Source organism: Salmo trutta, chromosome 14 (assembly GCF_901001165.1).
Source record: "Salmo trutta chromosome 14, fSalTru1.1, whole genome shotgun sequence".
In the NCBI taxonomy this organism is placed as follows: domain Eukaryota; kingdom Metazoa; phylum Chordata; class Actinopteri; order Salmoniformes; family Salmonidae; genus Salmo; species Salmo trutta.
The window spans coordinates 47,998,977-48,015,174 of NC_042970.1; the positions used below are offsets into that span (position 1 = coordinate 47,998,977).

The window sequence follows — 16,198 nt, forward strand, 5'->3', positions numbered from 1 at the left end:
ATATGTCAGTAAACAAATTAACACTCACGGGGAGAAGAGTTGAGAAAGAAAGGCCCAACACGACGACAGGAAATCAACTGTAGCTGAGGAGGAGCGAGGTGACCCCCCCCTGAGTGCCTCAACTGGGCCATTCACAAATCCCTCTCTCTTTTTTTTTCTCTCCGCTCTCAATGTTTAGAAACGACAGACGGAGCGACTCGACCAGGCTTTTCGGCAGCCTCCTTTCCCAATCTCTACATCCCTTTCTTTCAAGCACCTGTGCACTCTTGGTAATGAACTGTAAGAGAGAGTAACCTGCTGTTGCTCCTGCTGTACTCATTCGTAGTCCATTATGTGTACGACGTACAGCTGTAGAAGGGCCTTCATTAGCATGTAGCACCTGTCACTAAGCTGGGCCGTGCCGCTGTTTAATAAGAACGCTATATCAAAGAACTAATCATTAGAGTGGTAGAGACTAAGAAAAGGGGGGGAAGAGAGCACAAAAAAAGAGGGAAAGAATGAATGAAAGAGGAAGGAGAGAGAGAGAGAGAGAGAGAGAGAGAGAGAGAGAGAGAGAGAGAGAGAGAGAGGTTGAGAACGCCAGCTAACAGGCTGAGTAAGTGAGTGAGCGACAAAGGAAATAAGTAGAAGTCGACTGCAGATGGATAAATGGAGGGGGAGTCCAAGCGAGAAAGAATGGGGAGAGGGAGAGAAAGAACATGGCGAGGGAGAGAAAGCGGGATGACTGTTGGGAAGAGACAAGAAGGAAGAGAAGGAGAAGGGATAAGAGAAGAAGTGAGATGAGGAGAGAGAGAAGGGAGGCAAAAGAGGGCGACGGAGAGCGACAGATGTGGACTGAGGCCTGTGTATTTCGTTTATCTCAGCCTGGTGCGGGGTGTGTGCCCTCTAAAGCATGTGCGGCCATGCGCCGTAGATCAGTAGGAGAAACCCAGCCAAGCCTCTGTCTTCCCCGAGGGGCCTAGTACTGCAGACATCATGCGATCAACCCTCTCTCAATGAATTTGTGTGTGTATGTGTCATTTGAGTGACATTTCACAAATCCTGGGGACTGGGCTAATGATATCTCTGTTGGACTAAATCAAAGCACTCAGTGGTTCCAGGAAGAGAGTGAGAACCAGGCTCAGAGTCACGATGCTTCAGCACTTCCTCTCTAATTACGACTGGTCTACAGATGGCCCCAGGGAGAAGTGGTGGAAGGGGAATAAAGCTAAATGCCAGCATCATGGCAGAGGCGTGTTGAGGAAGACCCATGTATTCATCACCACTGTCTGAAGCAAAACCCTGATAATTGCAGGGTGGTTGTAACTACGGTCTCCTCAAGTTTGACAGATCTCCAGTGAGACCACAAGGTCAGCCATTACAGAGCTTAGGCCTTTTGTTCAATGCTCTCTGAAAAGAGCATGGTGAATAATAAGAATCAAAGTGAATTTAATGTGAGTGACATATCTGACATATCAGAATTGAAGGGCAGTGAATTGAATCAGAGAATCAGATCGAGATGAGTGGCGTTATGAGGGTCGCAGGACTCACCGAGTTGATGCAGGCCAGCTCCTTGTTGAGCAACCAGGGCAGCGACAGCCTTCCCTCTCCCCTGTAGCAGGACTGGATGCGCTCCTTGATCTTCTCCTTGATGCGGCGCAGCGTGAACAGGCACAGGGCCGACTCCTTGGGTGGTTTGGCCCGGTTTTTCTGGCCTTGGGAGAAGACCGTGAACAGGATGTCCTCATCTTCGGAAATGCTTAAAGAGTCGGCCAACTGCTTCCCGGGCCGGCTGAGGTAAGCGTCCTGGATGAGGCGGTACTCCACACCATCCTTGGTGCAGCCAATGGGGAACTCTACGTACGAGTAGAACTTAGGGTCATCCACGCAGAGACGGACGATCTTGGAGGTGAAGAACTGTTCGCCAGAGGCATCTGGCGAGGTGAGCTGAGTGTCCAGCTGCATGGTCAGGTAGTAGACAAACTGCTCGCTGCTGAAGCTGTAGATGTAATAGATGTCGAAGGCGGGGAATTTGCTGAGAGTGTCCGAAGGGATCTTTAGCTGCGAGGAGACAAACTCGTCCTGGTAGACGAAGCTGAACATGTCGGCGTTCTCCTCATTGGCCATCAGCTTGCGGCTGGAGAGCGTGGGGAAGTACTCAGACTTGCCGTCGATGGGCGTGCCGATGAAGAGCTTGCTGGCGGGGCCATGCGGGGAGGTGATGATGACCCCGGACATGGTGCCGGACTCGGCCACGCTGGACAGGTAGTGCTCCTTGCGGTGGTGCGGCTCGCCCAGCTTGAACAGGTCGTCCAGCCTTAAAAACTGGCAGATACCCTGGGAGGTGCTGCCGCAGGCAATGAGCCGGTTCTGGGCGTAGTCAATGAGCAGCAGCTTGTTGACATTGCTGGTCTGGGCCAGGTCGTGGGGGCAGGACTGGACGCTGGGCGGGGGGTAGCACTTCTCATTGTCCACCACGGGTCCCGTCATGTGGCTCCGCAGCTTGGTGAGGTTGCTGGAGAGCTTGAAGATCCAGTTGACCGAGCCGACGTAGACCTCGCCCGTCTTGTTGTGGATGGCCAGGTGTGTCAGTCCCCAATCGGGCGGGTAGAAGGTTTTGAAGGCCTGGGGTTGGCCTCCTGTTTGGGATGGGCCTACCAAGAGGACTAGTACCCCAAGAAGGAGCAGGTTCCCCAGACGAGGGGCAGCGAGTGACCTCTGTATGGGCCACATATCTGGGACTTGCGGGAGGCAAGGCTGGGGGAAGGGATGGGGGAGGTGGGTTCACTCCAGCACCTAGTCCGGCTCTGTTTGTGTTTAGCTATATTCCCCTGGAAGGAGAATGGATTGGCCGAGGGAAGGGGGGAAAAGCTCCTATTGATCCGGTGTCCTTTTCTCTGCGTTCGGAGCTGTCATCCAGAGCATCATCCACAGCGGCATTGGTAGGAGCCCTGCAAGGCAACAAAAAAAACACATTATGAGAGGCGATGGAACATTACCTATTGATTATGCATCAGCCGGGGAACCTGAAAGCACACGAGATACACTGCCAAGTTTAGACAAAAGTCAAGACGACATTCAACCACACCAGATGAATAAATGACACAAACTCAGGCCTGTAGGGCATATCCGTGACTAGATTCAATTATGAAGGGTGATAGCTAGCGAGAGCTTCAGGGGTATTACACAACGCACAGTACAATAACGCGAGTCACACTGCGATGAATTAAGAGACACACAACATCGAGCATGTTAATATTTCACATGTTCAACAGTATAGTCAGGGGTTTGGAGAAGTTCTGCTGAGAAAATCCCCAGAGGTGGCACACTTCTATTGACGCCACACAATTTGTATCCAGGTCTGCTCCCTCCCAGGCCTCCCCGTTGCATGCAGTATCAGCAAACTACCCAGCATCCCCCTCTTCTCCTAATTAGGCCCTTACTCTGTCAATAGCACCAAGGTATGGTTCTCAGTTACTCTGTGGCAGATCCGCAGCTCTCTGATGGCCAAAAGATGTTTGCTACCCTGAGGGAGGTTGACTAAAAATTATGATTCATGGTCATTATGCTCCATCGGGAATGTAGAGAACAATGCAAGCTAGAAAAAAAAGGGAAATTAAAGAATGAGATGGATCGAGACGAGACAAAAGTATACTGCACACGTCTCAGAGAGATTAATTGCTGTTGTTGTTGTCATTGTTGTTGCGGTTCCAACAATACAATTCCCATTTCCACTCCAGCCAAAGCTTCTCTCGCTATCTCGCCCACCCAACCCAGTCATCCACACCTAGCAGTTAAATGCAAAAATATATATTTTTATTTATTTAACCTTCATTTAACTAGGCAAGTCAGTTAACCTCTTATGGCTAGGGGGCAGTATTTTCACGGCTGGATAAAAAACGTACCCGATTTAATCTGATTATTAGTCCTGCCCAGAAACTACAATATGCATATAATTATTAGCTTTGGAGAGAAAACACTCCAAAGTTTCTGAAACTGTTTGAATGGTGTCTGTGAGTATAACAGAACTCCTATGGCAGGCAAAAACCTGAGATGCTTCTGTTCAGGAAGTACCCTGTCTGAACATTTCTTGCCCTTCTTTATTATCTCTATCGTTTACAAAGGATCTCTGCTCTTACGTGACACTTCGCACGTCAACAATGGAGTCTCAGAGCCCGGGAAAAACAGGAATGACGTAATTCAAAGCCCTGGCTGAAGCACACGAGAGCAAAAGCTGAGTGGTCACTCAATGGACTAAGCCTTCCGCTCGCGACCCGCCCCGGCTTTCGGTTTTTCCCTCAGTTTACAGACAGGCAGATTCCCGGTCGGAATATTATCGCTTCTCTACGAGATAAATTGCATAAAAATTGGTTTTAAACAGCGGTTGACATGCTTCGAAGTACGGTAATGGAATATTTAGAATTTTTTTGTCATATTTTGCGTCATGCTCGTGGCCGAGATTTAGCGCTGGGATAGTGTCTAGAACGCACGAACAAAACGTCTTGATGGAACATAACGATGGATTATTTGGGACCAAACCTACATTTGTTATTGAAGTAGAAGTCCTGGCAGTGTATTCTGACGAAGAACAAGCAAGGTAAGAACATTTTTCTTATAGGAAATGTGATTTTGGTGAAGGCTAAACTTGCAGGGTGTCTAAATAGCTAGCCCTGTAATGCCGGGCTATGTACTTAGATTATTGCAAAATGTGCTTCATCCGAAAAGCTATTTTAAAATCGGACATATCGAGTGCATAGAGGAGTTCTGTATCTATAATTCTTAAAATAATTGTTATGCTTTTTGTGAACGTTTATCGTGAGTAATTTAGTAAAATCACCGGAAGTGTTCGGTGGGAATGCTAGTTCTGAACGTCACATGCTAATGTAAAAAGCTGGTTTTTGATATAAATATGAACTTGATTGAACAGACATGCATGTATTGTATAACATAATGTCCTAGGTGTGTCATCTGATGAAGATCATAAAAGGTTAGTGCTGCATTTAGCTATGGTTTGGGTTTATGTGACATGATATGCTAGCTTGAAAAATGGGTGTCTGAATATTTCTGGCTGGGTACTCTGCTGACATATTCTAATGTTTTGCTTTCGCTGTAAAGCCCTTTTGAAATCGGACAGTTTGGTTAGATAAAGGAGAGTCTTGTCTTTAAATAGCTGTAAAATAGTCATATGTTTGAAAAGTGTAAGTTTTCGGATTTAGAGGAGTTTGAATTTCGCGCCCCGCCCATCATTGGATAGTGGAGCAGACGTTCCGCTAGCGGAACGTGTAGATGTAAGAGGTTGAACAAATTGTTATTTACAATGTAGTCCTACCCCGGCCAAACCTGGATGATGCTGGGCAAGTTGTGCGCAGCCCTATGGGACTCCCAATCACGGGCCAGTTGTGATACAGCCTGGAATCAAACCAGTGCCTTAGACCGCTGCGCCACTCAGGAGCCCCTAAAGATCTGCTTCCCATCCAAACCAAAGGAACCTCTAATTGTCTGAGCCAACGTTCCCGGGCCCATGATGGGAGAAGAGGATTGATGGGAGAGGAGGGATGGGTGGGATTGATGGGAGAGGAGGGATGGGTGGGATTGATGGGAGAGAAGGGATGGGGGGATTGATGGGAGAGGAGGGATGGGTGGGATTGATGGGAGAGGAGGGATGGGGGGGATTGATTGACGGGGAGGTAGAAGTAATGGATAGACTTTTTTTCCCCTTGTGGGTGACTTCTAGTGCCAATGATAGAGAGTTTGAGTTGGCCCATCTCAGCGCTGCTTGACAGACCAATCATGTTCCGGCGATACCGGGACATTAGTTTTCCTGTAAATGCTGATTACGCAAAATGTGTGCGGCAACTCTCAGAGGCCCGGCTTAATTTCACCTAGACTATGAAAGTGTCGGCAGAGGGTTATTTTATGACCGAACCGGGAAAGACGAGAGAGACGATGGCGGGAGGGACGAAGAGCCGTGAGGGAGGGAGGAAGAGATGGGAGGTAGGAACAAAAACATGAGATATAGAGAAAATCTAAAATGGAAGAGAAAGAGGGAAGGAATAATAAGTCAATTCTTCCTTCCCTTATCTTCGGTTTTCCTCCGGGGAGTGATTTGAGGGGTTGGCCTGTGTGTCAATTAGTCCCCAAGAACGCATGGAGGTAGTACGGTCAGTTAACAAATGACTGTGTGTATGTGTGTGTCCATGCGTGTACATTGGAGGGAGATTTAGGGGGAAGTGTTTCGGTTCGGAAAAATGCACACAATCAGACAACCCTAAAAGCTAGCCGGTGGAATTGCAAACCATAGCTCTGGTAGCAGCGAGGTTCAGGGGAGTTTGTGTCATCCAATTTCCACAAATGAAAGCCTGGACAAGATGAATATGCTGTGGAGGGAGGGAGAGCGAGAAAAAGAGCGAGAGAAAGGGGGAAAGAGAGGGAGGGGCGAGAGAGAGCGCAAGAGAGAAAGGGGGCGAGAGAGAAAGAGGGGGCGCGAGAGAGAGAGAGAGGGGGCGCGAGAGAGAGAGAGAGGGGGCGCGAGAGAGAGAGAGAGGGGGCGCGAGAGAGAGAGGGGGGCGCGAGAGAGAGAGAGAGAGAGGGGGGCGCGAGAGAGAGAGAGAGAGGGGGGCGCGAGAGAGAGAGAGAGAGGGGGCGCGAGAGAGAGAGAGGGGGCGCGAGAGAGAGAGAGAGGGGGCGCGAGAGAGAGAGAGAGGGGGGCGCGAGAGAGAGAGAGAGAGGGGGCGCGAGAGAGAGAGAGAGAGATAAAGGAGATAGAAAGAAAAAGCGAGAAAATTTTTTAAAAAGGAGAACATCTGGAGGAGAGGCCACAACACAGATGAGAAACGCGCTGGCATTTCAAATCGCGGCGCCACCTGCATTTAAATAAAGGACGTGGGAAATCCTAATGTAGCTTCCGCCAACAGAAAACCTAGGTTCAATAAATGCACACACCGCCATACGGTTGTGCATCTACTAATAAAACTCCTCTGCCTGTGTCGAAGCCTCTCCAACATAAGCAGGCGCAATAAAGTGAGAAGTCATCCTAGAAAAAAATATATAATTTCTTCCACCGAGAGCAGATGTCAAATTTAAAGCGTGGCGGCGAGCTCATTTTCGTTTGTCATTCCCGTGAACGAACGAGAGGGAGAGAAAAAAAAAGAGGAGACCTGTAAAAAGGTCGTCTCTACAGTAAGTCCTCTTCATCTTCAGCCGACACGACTTGACGTAACAGAGCGTGAGTGGCGCAACAAATTGCACGTGCCTGGGTCCCTAGCTGGTCGTAATCTACCCGAGTAATAAGGGAAACGCTATCACGGTAGACCGTCCGTGTCCAACTCATGCTATTGCAAAAAATTATATATTTTTTTAAATGGCAGCTCACTAAAAGGCTAATTCTATAAGAGCTAATTCTAGGAGTTGGCAGAAAAAAAAAGCATGCCTGGCTGAAGCCTATGGCCCCATCCCTGAGTTAGCGTGAGATGGGAGAGGAGCGAGCAAGTTGATAATGGACAAAACAAATGTATTACACTCAACTCCCCTGGGTCTTGATGGAATGGCTTGACAGATGAGGAAATTGTCACAATCTCTCCCCGATAAAGAATCTGCCAGCACTTCCAGGTTCGTACAGATTTCCTCTGTCGTTTTTCAATTTTCCCCCTCTTCCTTTCTCACCTCTTCAGTTTCAATTTCCTCTGCCATGTCGAAATGAAAAGGCTGTAGAACAAGGCTGAGCACCATATTTGGCGGGGAAGATCAGGGAAACGTGTCAATCATTTGGGACTTTTGCGAGACTCGCTTTTTTTAACCCGTTGGTTGAGAACCTAGAGTGACATCTAGGCCTGCACTGTTATCACAATCAAGTAATATAGAAAAGGCAAAAACAGTACAGTGATTGATTGGTTTTCAATTTGTTTATTTGGGTTAACAGTGTTTGGGCTTAGCGGCGGAGGGGGATCTGAGGAAATGATACAGACTGGTGTGTGTGTGTGTGTGTATATATATGTCTGTGTGTGTGTGACCCCCAGAAGAATTTGAAGAGGGGGGCAGGGGACTAAAACAAACAGAATTCATAAATCCACTCTCGCTCTCTTAGCTCTACATGCTCTCGCGCCTATGCAAAGTAGCCAGGCAGCCAGTCGCATACAGCTCCTCGACGCTATACCTGTGCGTTCAGATAATGGCCCCCAGCTTGGCACCAGCGGCCGGCTGATTTATTGCCGGTGGCATATCAATTATAGCACTCGCCGCTAGCGGGGGAGAGCAGAAAAAGCCCACGCATCTGACTCCACACGTAAAGCTCAAGCAAATTCTCTCCTCGCTGCATTTTGCTACGTGGGTCACGTGGGCCGGCGGTGCTTCTGTAACTGCATTGCTTGCTCTCTGGGGGTTTTAGGCTGAGTATCTGCATAAGCACTTTGTGACAACTGCTGATGTTAAAAAAAAAATTTTTTTAAATCATTCATTTGATTGTAGAAAAAACCAAGCGTCGCCGGACGGATGCTGCAGCAGGAAGATTGGAGTGGGGGTAGGGGGACGACAGACAGAGACCGACACAGAGACAGACACAGACACAGACAGAGACAGACCGAGACAGAGACAGACACAGACCGAGACAGAGACAGACCGAGACAGAGACAGACCGAGACAGAGACAGACCGAGACAGAGACAGACACAGACAGAGACAGACACAGACCGAGACAGACACAGACCGAGACAGACACAGACCGAGACATAGAGACAGAGACAGACAGACACAGACCGAGACATAGAGACAGAGACAGACAGACACAGACCGAGACATAGAGACAGAGACAGACCAAGACAGAGACAGACCAAGACAGAGACAGACCAAGACAGACACAGACCAAGACAGACACAGACCAAGACAGACACAGACCAAGACCGACACAGACCAAGACCGACACAGACCGACACAGACCGACACAGACCGACACAGAGACACAGACCGACACAGAGACACAGACCGACACAGAGACACAGACCGACACAGAGACACAGACCGACACAGGGAGGTGGAGAAGTAATGGTTCACGACACACACGCACGTACCTGCTCGCACCCCACTAATAGCCGTAGCCTGAATACTAGGCTATATAACCACAGGTATAACATGCATATGCCCCTCACACTCATATACACACACACACAACACTAGCCTAGCACACAAAGACACTCATATAGATTGAGTGGGCAAGTCTCTCAAGCTCTTATCTTTACCAGGCACTCTAAAGGCTTGCACATATGTATCTAGGTTTTAGGGACCACCCGCTGCAGTCTGACTGACGCCATTTTTTTTTCTCTTCCCCCAAGCGGTTCTACATGTAAAACCGGTGCGCAAATTACGCTCAGAGGTGCCAAGTTCTCTCGGCCAGCAAACTCTATTAGCGTATCTGAGCCTTAAGACAACACGCTAAGGGATTTGCCTTCGGGGTTCTCTGAGTGGGTAGAGGGGGAAGGAGAACAAACCCCAACCCCCTACTTAATCTCCCCTTCCGTGGGTTAAATCTCAACCACGGCCGGAAGCACAATCGGCATATGGACGTACGCACATGAAATATACTACTCCCCTGGGCAATAAGGAGAAAACACACCTCCATCGAGTGACTACTTAGAGTTGGGTGATGAGTTGAGGAAAGGGGGTTGTATTTCAGGTACTTGAGGTAATTAAGTCACAGACGAGATTCCCGCCAGTGAATCGTCGTAACGTCTTTTAATCAAAAATGCATCGTAAAAAAAAAAAAAAAAAAAAAAAGGTTTTACAATTCAAGTCATTGAACGGCAGTGAATGCCTACTCGGTGTCAGTATATCAGATCTGTGATTTAATATTAACGGTGGAGGATATGTTTTGTAGGGCAAACTTTGCAAGGAGAAGAGCTGACTGGCAAGGCTGAGGGTGATAAAAAGGAACTCGGGAGTGATTTTAATGCCAATGTAAATCTCTGTAGTTGAGGGCAAGCGTTGTGCCATTCCCTCCGCAGATGCTCTGCCAAAGAAAGGTCTAGAGCAAGTTTTTTTTTGAAGACGTTAACCGTCAAGACGCTGAACCCAGATCAGGGGATGGAAGTGCAACTTGCAAAACCGACTCGATTTTGTGCAATTCCAGTCTACTCAGCTGGTCTCCCAGAGCTAAACCAGAACATGATTTAGAATATACCTAGACTAGAGGATGACGATAGGAACTACATTATTACAAACCGAGGTGTTATTCCCCGAGGGGCAGTGTTGCATGAAGGTAAGTGTTGTGTGTGCTTGATTGGGGGACGAGTGTTGGTTCTACAAGTGGGTGACAGCTGACACACAGGGGCCTCCTTTACATCCTCCACACACACACACCTTGAAATGCACACTTGTGTTTAAGAGGTAAACAGGATTATGTTGTGACAGACGGGACTTTGAGCACACCGGTGTGTGTGTGTGTGTGTGTGTGTGTGTGTGTACGTGCATATGTATAAAGGCTGGCTCTCTCAGCATCAAAGGCTCCAGTTGTCGCTGTCCTGCCTCTGGGACAGAGGAAGGGGGGGGTGAACGGGAGGTAGTGTACACTGCCCCACCCCAACGCCGCTACCCTACTGCAACCTCTTAAAATTGGGGACAGAGTTAGAGATAGGCTGGGGTTACATTCAGAGCGTTGAAACGTTATGAGGCGTTGCCGATAGGAATGCAAGCAGTGCACGACAGGTGTTGCACTCGCCCCGCCCCTAACAGCCTCACCCTAGGTCACATTCAGTGCGGTGTAACCTTACAGAATATTCACATAACAATATACATATGGAACATGCATGCTTGTCTGTCAACATGTAGAATCGGGTACTGTCTCAGTTCTCTACAAGACATTTCCACCTTCAAATGTTCTGAAAATTGAATCCTCTGGAACACGGCTCTGGCCACACATGTTTTTGTTGTTGGGGGGGTTACTTTTTACCCCTTTTTCTTCCCAATTTCGTGATATCCAAATTGTTAGTTACAGTCTTGTCCCATCGCTGTAACTACCATGCATCCTCCAAAACACGACCACACCAAGCAGCGCTGCTTCTTGACACACTGCTCGCTTAACCCGGTAGCCAGCCGCACCAATGTGTCGGAGGAAACACCGGACAGCTGGCGACCGAAGTCAGCATGCACTTGCCCGGCCCGCCACAAGGAGTCGCTAGAGCGCGATGGGACAAGGACATCCCGACCGGCCAAACCCTCCCCAAACCCGGACGACCCTGGGCCAATTGTGCGCCCCTTCATGGGCCTACTGGTCGCGGCAAGCTGCGACACAGCCTGGGATCAAACTCGGGTCTGTAATGACGCCTCTAGCAATGCGATGCAGTACCTTAAACCGCTGCGCCACAAGGGAGGCACAAATAATATGGGTAAAGGAAATAATATGGGTCCAAGCACAGAACCTTGTGGGACACCAAATTCAACTTTGGAATGTTTCCGATGATGTCACCCAACTGGACAAATGAATACCACTCAAAGATTATTAACCTGTGAAGAAGGCCAACTAAGTTTTTTTTCCAGTGACTGGACACTGAATGATTGAACACAGCCCTAGTGTGAAGCATCATTAAGCCTTCCCTCGGTTCACTTATCTCACCCCTTACCTGCTCTGTTCATTTCCCTCTCACCCTCTACCTCTATGTCCATCTCACTCATACATTCTCTTCTACCTCCTGTCTTCCTCCCGCTTTCCCCCCTCTGTCTGTATCGCTCTTCCGCAGCTCATTTCCCTCTCCCCCACTGATTCTCTCCACCCCACCTTCACCAAGGATTTGTCAAGGAAGGAAGGAATGACCCGGGCGCAGTCAGATATTCTGAACAAACTACGAGGGTTTATTTCATCTCATCGTACTTGTGTGTGTGATCTATGCATGGGTATTTTACATGTGAGCAGGTTTTATGCGACCACTCATTCAGCAGTATTTACGCCTCAACAGCTGCAGTGAGCGCCAGCTCTGGGTTCCTGACGCCTCAGCATGAACTGTGGAACTTGTTGCCACCGTTTGAATGTGCCAGTCTTTTGTATGTTTGTGTTGGTTAGCGTTTATCTTACGGGAACAACAACACTGCACGCAAGTCAGCGAGTTATTACATTAGTCACAAACTAAACATACCAGTTTGGACCTCACATGGTGCTTCCCCTGACGTGAACTCCATCGAATTCCTCCATAACATTAGTTGTTCGGCCCACAGAGTCGATTGTAATGGAACGCAGCCTTCCACTCATGAAGTGCCGTGAGAAAATACCAGTGTCTTGATTCACCCTCCTATTATGTTTTCTCATCTCTTTCTCTCTCCATGTCCATATATGAGCTCCACTGACTTCGACACCCAGGGCTCTCAACGCGAAGGCTCGCGCTCCACGAGACACGCCGTCGCTCCCGACTGCTCCCAAACACGGACTGTCGTAAAGGCGGCCGTAGCCATTTTAAATCCCGCTAGGACAGGAGGAAAATAGTCGCTCCAAGGGGGAACGACATTAAAAGGAATCATTTGCTGTCTTTTATTCGGTCGTAAATGTTTCCTTCCTTTGACTTCATATTTTTTAAGAGCACCGCCTGCGTTGATAGCTGCGTTTTCCACTGGCCAAATGGTTACTGCATCGAGGGGTGAGATTAATGGCTGGCTTGTATTGGAATAGGTCTGCATTTTTTTTTAAAACAATAACAGGCTATTGACAAATATTTCAGCAAATGAGGGAAAGCCTGATATCACCAGTAGAGATAGAGAACGTCTAGACAACGTGTTGAAGTTGGTCTAGAACTGAGGAAGAGCTGAGGACTGGGGGGTTTACATTTATTTTTTTTAATAATAATAATAATAATAATAATAATATTGTTGTTCACAAACCAATAGTTTGGTCCAGACTTCATATCTCCAGCATCAGGAATGATACTTGAAACATGTGCACACAAACATGGAGACGATCGTCATAAGAAATGAATAAAAAGTATAACCAGGCTAGTCCATGCGAGAAAAGCAAATAGTCCTAAATGACTCTATTCATTGACTGAACAAAACAGTTTGCCTAGTTTAGCGTTGGGCGATGTCAACCTTTGTACTATCGTGAATAAGTACCCATAAAACATTGTGATATATGATGGTTTCGCCCCCCCCCCCCCCAAGTTTGAAAAAATATATATAAAATATATATAAAAATGCTACGGGTGGGATGTGAGGAATCGTGACAAAATAGATTTCAGTCCAATCTTTTTTTAGTAGCCTATTTCTCTCTGTTGGATTTGTGCCATGAACGAGGTGCGTGCGCCGATGTGCAAGACAGACAATCACGGCTGTGCGTCATGTGATGGGCTGTCCCCAGAACTGGTTAATTATTCAATGATTAAATCTTCCTCTCTCAGGCCCAGGCTTCTATGTAGCAGGGTTTCAGTTAACCAGTGAAAAACAATTAAGCCGATAAAGTTTTTTGGGATGTACCTTAGGCCTACTGGTTGTATGAATGTGCGTTGTATGAACGTCCCACAACTGTCCCAGAGTCTGTTTGGGATAGGCTATTTATTTCTCGCATAGAACGACAAGTTGACCAATAGAACAGGTGAACTTTTCTACTAATGGGGGATAGTAGAAAACATAGGCTAGTGGTTTTGCTTTTCGTTACTAGTCCTGTCGGCTGAGGAAAAGTGCACGTAGGCAGTTATTCTAGCATGTGGGTTTGAAGTTCAGGGAAGCAAATCTTTCCCATAAAATGTCACCTTTATAATAAAGCATTCCATGCATCCTCACATTTGTAGACTTAGGTAAGATAGCCTACTATTAGATATTTGTTAGATATACTACTGCATGGTCGGAACTACAAGAACAAGCATTTCGCTACACTTGCATTAACACCTGCTAACCATGTGTATGTGACAAATACATTTTATTTGATACTATTCCTAATGTGATTATGTTGATAACAAATAATTTTGTCTAACAATATCTCAATCACTTTTTGCAAAAATACCTCAATGCAGCGCGTAGTGGCTTAGTGTAGACCTAGGCTGATTTGGATCAGCCTAAATTTCTTCTCAGATGGCAATAGTCACTTGTTTTCCAAAGTGTTTTTTCGCAACTGTGTTTTTAAAATATTGCCATATGCCTGGCCTCTGCTTTTCACTGACAGTCACAACTCAACAATCATCTATTTGGCATTTGCTGCACCCTCTGTCCAAATTGCAGGCCCTTCCGACTGTAAACTACACGATTTAAAACAATCCACAGTTTACTTTTTAAAGGCTAATGATCCTCTGTGGCCAAATCATGCCCTTTTTGTGTAGTACCCTATTATTATTATTATTATAATTTTTTCCTGTATAGATGGGAGTAAGCTAATTAGATTATATCATTTTGGCAATTCAATTCACATCAGGGAAACCTTCCCTTAGACTTAGGAACGCGCAGCCTATCAATAGTAACATCTTCAAATTGCTCATGGGAATTCGGTAAGACTGACGCACGGTGTTGCATTCGAGTTTCATGTTCTGTTAAGATGAATTACCACACACTAAAACGTGATTTCTGGCATTCTGAGAAATGTGGGTGGATGTCCTAATCGGCCTACGGTACCAATGCTTATGGATCCGGTGTTGTGGCGAAAAAAAAGGACATTTTCTTACCTGCCGAACCCCCCCCCCCCCCCCTTCTAATTTCCTTCATTTGTGGCTAGAGTCAAATACTTTCTGTGGCACACAGAGTCAAATATTTTCTACAGAACCAACTTCACGTCAGGATAGGCAACCGAAATGAATAATTAATGTATGCGTGTTATATTAAACAGAGGAGGGAGTAAAATGTAAGCAAGCAATAAACAATTCAGAACAACTACAAGTCAAATAAGACGTGGGAGAGATGACCAATTTTGGCAAAGAGATTTATTTATAGACCAATACACTTGAAACAAAAAGCCAAACCGAAAACTGCAGACATTACTAGTGCCTACCCCGCGATCAAACCACCATAAAAAATAAAATGAAACGCAGCCTAACGTGATCAGAAATCTCAACTAGCAAGCAAGTCGCAGCAATGAAGAATTGTGTGCGTACACGTTCCCGCGAAGGGTGGAGGGATTCTGACACCGAGGATAGATTTTCAGCACAACACCCGTACATTTCCTAAATGTCTGGTAAATGCTGCCAGTAAGAATGTTCATTTTCCTACCGTAAAACCTGCTATGTAGGTAGGTTCTATACATGGCTAATAATAGACTAAGGAAATAGAACTACTCTACACATCGTTTATTTCATAAACTTTGCGCAGCTGTGAGTTACTTTGACTTCTCATTCGATTATTACATCTAGATATTGTTTGCTCCATTTGACTTCCCGTTGCCTGTAATATGCCATTCAAAATAAATCTGTGATAGAGGATCGCCCATAGTCAGACTTTGACATGTGAAAGCGGCAACTTCCTGATATTAAGCGCTATTTTTTTTTTTTTTTTTTTAGAATAGCCTATTTTGGAAATACTCCTCATAACTGTCATTTGTCTTAACGCTTTTGATAGGCTATTGTAATTAGTAGGATTTTGCTTTTAGCCGTTCACAACGGCAAGGAGGGACGCATCCATCTGTTTTTGACGAAGCTTTGCTCAACTCTAAGGTGTGTTCAAACTACTACTAGATGTTCTACCTTGCTACGGTTTGTTCTACCCCTCCTTATTACCTTAAGCCTATCATGTTTTTAGGTTATTCAAAAACAACGGAATTTAAAATGAATAGTTTGATCATGAAGTAGCGCGGCGGGAGGAAGCCAGCCAGCGTGCACAAAAATGCAAGTCATATTCATATCAGAACGGAGAGAAATTATACAACGGTCGTCTTTGTTTACACACCGGAGGCCCAGATCATCCGACATTGAGAGAGAGAAAATCTTAATATTGCCAAACCATAGTCTCCTCCCCATTAGCTCATCCACCAGATCACAGTGAGCTAAGATCACACACTCTGATTAGAACAGCAAAACGACCCTGCCCAGCACTGACAGCACGCATTATCAGGCTGCATTCACAACGGGTTCGCATTACCGTGTTTTTATGGACGCATTTACACAGGCAGCCCTATTTTGATCTTTCACCCAATTATTGGGGAAAAACCTGGATCTGATTGGTCACATGAACCAATAAGTGGCAATAAACACAATTGGGCTGCCTGAGTAAATGCAGCCTTTCTCCTTACGCTATGACTCGACGTGTTGTGTAATTTTAATGTCGTTGTAGTTAGG

General features: G+C 46.6%; 1 protein-coding gene across 1 annotated transcript in view; it reads right to left on the bottom strand.

Annotated features, from left to right (window-relative positions):
• LOC115147826 (plexin-A1-like) overlaps positions 1-16,198 on the bottom strand; it is a 62,411-nt gene that overhangs the window by 12,781 nt on the left and 33,432 nt on the right. The window contains exon 2 of the mRNA XM_029690106.1: positions 1,531-2,930. Within this exon, the coding sequence (XP_029545966.1) occupies positions 1,531-2,712 (1,182 nt within the window). The 5' untranslated portion in view covers positions 2,713-2,930. The remainder of the gene's footprint in view (positions 1-1,530; positions 2,931-16,198) is intronic.